The following is a 3,560-nucleotide window of genomic DNA, read 5'->3' on the forward strand; positions in this document are numbered from 1 at the left end:
TGGGAGCACACTGACCAACAGAGGGCAGCTCCTGCATTGAGTGTCTGCCCCTGGTGGTTAGTGTGTGTCATAGTGACCAGTCATTCCCAGTCTTTCTGCTGTTAGGGTCAGTTTGCACATTACCCTTTTACTATATAGGATAGAGTCCTGGTGCACGGGTGGGGGCTGGCTGGTTTGCCCTGAATGGTGTCCCGAAACAGGGTGTGGGTCCCGCTTGGGAGCCTGGCCAGGTGGGTGAGGGGCTAATGGCTGTTTTCAGGCTGCCCTCACCCCCTTCAGAGTGGTGGTCCCCACTGGCATGCTTAACCAGCCTGGATGAGGGACTGATGGCTGTTTTCAGGCTGCCCGCACCCCCTTTAGGGTGGGTGTCCCCACTGGGGTGCCTGGTCAGCCTGGATGAGGGGCTCAGGGCTGTTTTCAGGTGGCCAAGCCTGCAACTGAAGCTCCCAGTCTCTCCTTTTTTTCTTTATTCTGGGATTTATTTACCTACTGTAATTGAAACTTTGTTGCGGCTCCAGCTCCGAGGTAGGCTGGCTGAAAGCAGGTTTCTGGGTTTGTTTAGCTTCTATAATTGCAACATTGTTGCTCAGGCTGGAGTTCAGAGCCTGGCTGCGGCAGGCGTGGAACCTTGGCTTCGTCCATCACTGGAGCAAGAAAGCCTCCTGCTCACTTCAGCTGCCTGGCTGCCAGCTGCCATCTTGGTTGGCAGTTAATTTGCATATCTCCCTGATTAGCCAATGGGAAGCGTAGCGGAGGTATTGTTAATTACTATGTTTGTCTATTATTAGATAGGACAGATGGTACCATTTAAAAACCTTAGCTTTAGAGTAAAAGGAACCTGGATTTAATCCCTGCTCCACTATTTAGTAACTAGAGGCCCAGTGCATGAAATTCATGCACTCTGGGTGTGGGGATTGGGGTAGTGGGAGTCCCTCAGCCCGGGCACCCTCTTGCAGTCCAGGAGTCCTTGGGGCCTACTGGACATATTTAGCGCTTCTGCGGAGGCGGAAGAGGCTCCCACCACCGCTGATGTGCTTGCCAGCCATTAGCCTGACTTCTGGCTGAGTGGCGCTCTCCCTTTGGTAGCGCACTGACCACTAGGGGGCAGGTCCTGCGTTGAGCATTTGCCCCCTGGTGGTCAGTGCATGTCATAGCAACCAGTCGTTCTGCTGTTTGGTCAATTTGCATATTAACCCTTTATTATATAGGATTAGGTAAAGGTGTAATCTAAGCATCTTAGAACCTCAGATTCCTCATAAATATAAAATGGGAGTAATGCATACAAATTTGTGTTGTGCATCTGAGATTATGCATGTGTGTGCCATGCCTGGAACATACATAGCAGGTCTTCAGCACTAATGGAAGCTATCACTATTATTATAAGGCCCAGAAATACCATGTTTGAGCTACATCTATAAATTTATCAATAAATATGAAGAATGAAAGTAATATTTTTTCAAAAAAGTAAAAATGAAAACAAATTTATGCATGTAATGAGATCTTACATCTGAAGAGCTAGTGCCATTTTCTATCTCTTCCGAAGGTCTAGGAATCTCTTCCAATGCAGATCTGGTACAATAACTATGTTGATTTGCTTGCTGCTTTTTGGATTCTCCAAGATCCAGGAAATGCTCATGAGCATGATTCTGGGGAAAAAGTAAATTAAATTTATTTACAGAATGCTTAAAGAGCTAACTTTTTACTTTAAAAGTTGTATTTTTTAATTATAAAAAAATCCATACATATTTATATTACATAAACTAGATTAGACTACCTGTTCAAATATTTTATTATATTAAGTAAAATCACAGATTTGTGTATGTTGAAATTCACTTGTTAATTGACGTTATAAAAACCTTGCTTTTGATTAACTAATACGGATTTAAGGATTCCTAATAAACCAAGCCTAACATTGAATTCTCCCATACCAACACAAAACCAAAACTATAAAACAGATATGAGAAAGAGGACCACAGACTGTGAGGCATATTAATAAAGACAAACTAGAAACCAAAAAGGTGATCACAAAACTACCATGTCACTATGAGACTCGAATCAGGTGGCTAGCTCTCTTCTTCTAAATACAGAATGTGGGAAAAGTTCTGCGTCAGATGAAAAGACAACAGTCCAAAAAAAGTCCAACATGGTGACAGAAATAAAACTCAATAAATGTAAGAATTTAAACCTGCCCTGGTTGGTGTTGTGCAGTGGTTAGAGCGTTGGCCTGCACACCGTCGATTCTTAGTCGCAAGCGCGTACCTGCCCCGTCTCTAGAGCAATGTGGCGGCTCTGCCCCTTTATGGCGCCGGAGGGAAGCGTGGAAGCCTCCAGCCTCCTGCACTGTGCTCCTTCCCCTGGTAGGTGGGCCAGGGGACACTCTGAGTGTGAGCGGTGGGTGGCAAAGGACTGGTGATTGGGGCACTATGGGCTCTCACCCCTACACTCCCCAGCTCGGGGTGGTCCTGTCTAATATGCTAATGGTCTGCTCGTTATGCATTAGAGTGTCCCGACTATTAGAATATTAGCTCTTTATTAGTATAGGTAATACATGAGGAAATCAAGAAATAACTGTAATAATTTTACTTCATTAAGCATGTTATTTTAAAAGCTGACATTTTTTGTTACAAAAGGGTCTTAAAAAGGTTACTAAATTTATAAAGAAAATGTTACACATCAAAAGTAATTACTATTTACCTTGGAGACAGTGGGTATTTTATTCTCTTTTGGAGCAGTTAAGTGTTTTCTTTTCTCTTCTGACCTGTAAGTCTTTATTTCTTCTTCTCCCTTTGCAGTTCTCCATTCTTCTTGCCTACTGAAAGAAAATTAAAAGCCACATGTTAATCTTGAATTTTTACAACTAATTTCTCACCTAAAGAGGTATTAGGTGTCAGAGAAGAAATGCTACTCTTAATGTTTTTCTTTCAGAGAGGCATATGATAAATATTTCTGAGTTTATATTCACAGATTATGTGCTCTGTACATTTGGCATTTGGTGACTAAAACATGGTAAAGATAGACTGACTACTTGAACTTGATACTACTGGTTCTGCTATGTTTGTTGGCAAATCAAATATTAGGTTCTGGGAACATGATTATCTTCCTAAGGTAACTGCTCTATAGAGTTAGAAATTGGATTTATGTTGGAAATATTACATCAGTATAGGGCTTATGCTGTGATAATCTTTTGTGCCAAATAAACAGCTAAAATCCTAAAATAAAAATAAACTGAAGAGGCACAACAGAACCTTCAGGCTGAACTAACATAACCCAAATCCCTGAAAGAAGTACATTCTTTCCAGTGAAAGGCAAGTCAGCCTTCATCTCCTGAAAAACTTCAACTCTATCCAGAATTAAGCTGAAATTGTACAACAAAAAACGTTGAATAACGTTAATTGTGAATTACAATGTCATGAAACCTGAACTCACAAGGACAAAAATCAAAATTTTGATTTTTACTTTAATTCTTTACAATTTTCAAGTTTTAGAACTATAATTTTTCCTGGAGATTTCACAGCTGCGAGTTAACATTCAAATTTGGAAAAGCTCTATAAATTTTTTTT

At 41.2% G+C, this 3,560-nt stretch overlaps 1 protein-coding gene across 1 annotated transcript in view; it reads right to left on the reverse strand.

Annotated features, from left to right (window-relative positions):
- Nucleotides 1-3,560, reverse strand: part of PHIP (pleckstrin homology domain interacting protein) — a 167,658-nt gene that overhangs the window by 54,361 nt on the left and 109,737 nt on the right. The window contains exons 19-20 of the mRNA XM_006772207.2: nt 2,695-2,812; nt 1,506-1,646 (exon numbers count right to left, since the gene is read on the reverse strand). Of these exons, the coding sequence (XP_006772270.1) occupies nt 1,506-1,646; nt 2,695-2,812 (259 nt within the window). The remainder of the gene's footprint in view (nt 1-1,505; nt 1,647-2,694; nt 2,813-3,560) is intronic.

This window comes from Myotis davidii, unplaced genomic scaffold (genome assembly GCF_000327345.1).
Source record: "Myotis davidii unplaced genomic scaffold, ASM32734v1 scaffold104, whole genome shotgun sequence".
Taxonomy (NCBI): Eukaryota; Metazoa; Chordata; class Mammalia; order Chiroptera; family Vespertilionidae; genus Myotis; species Myotis davidii.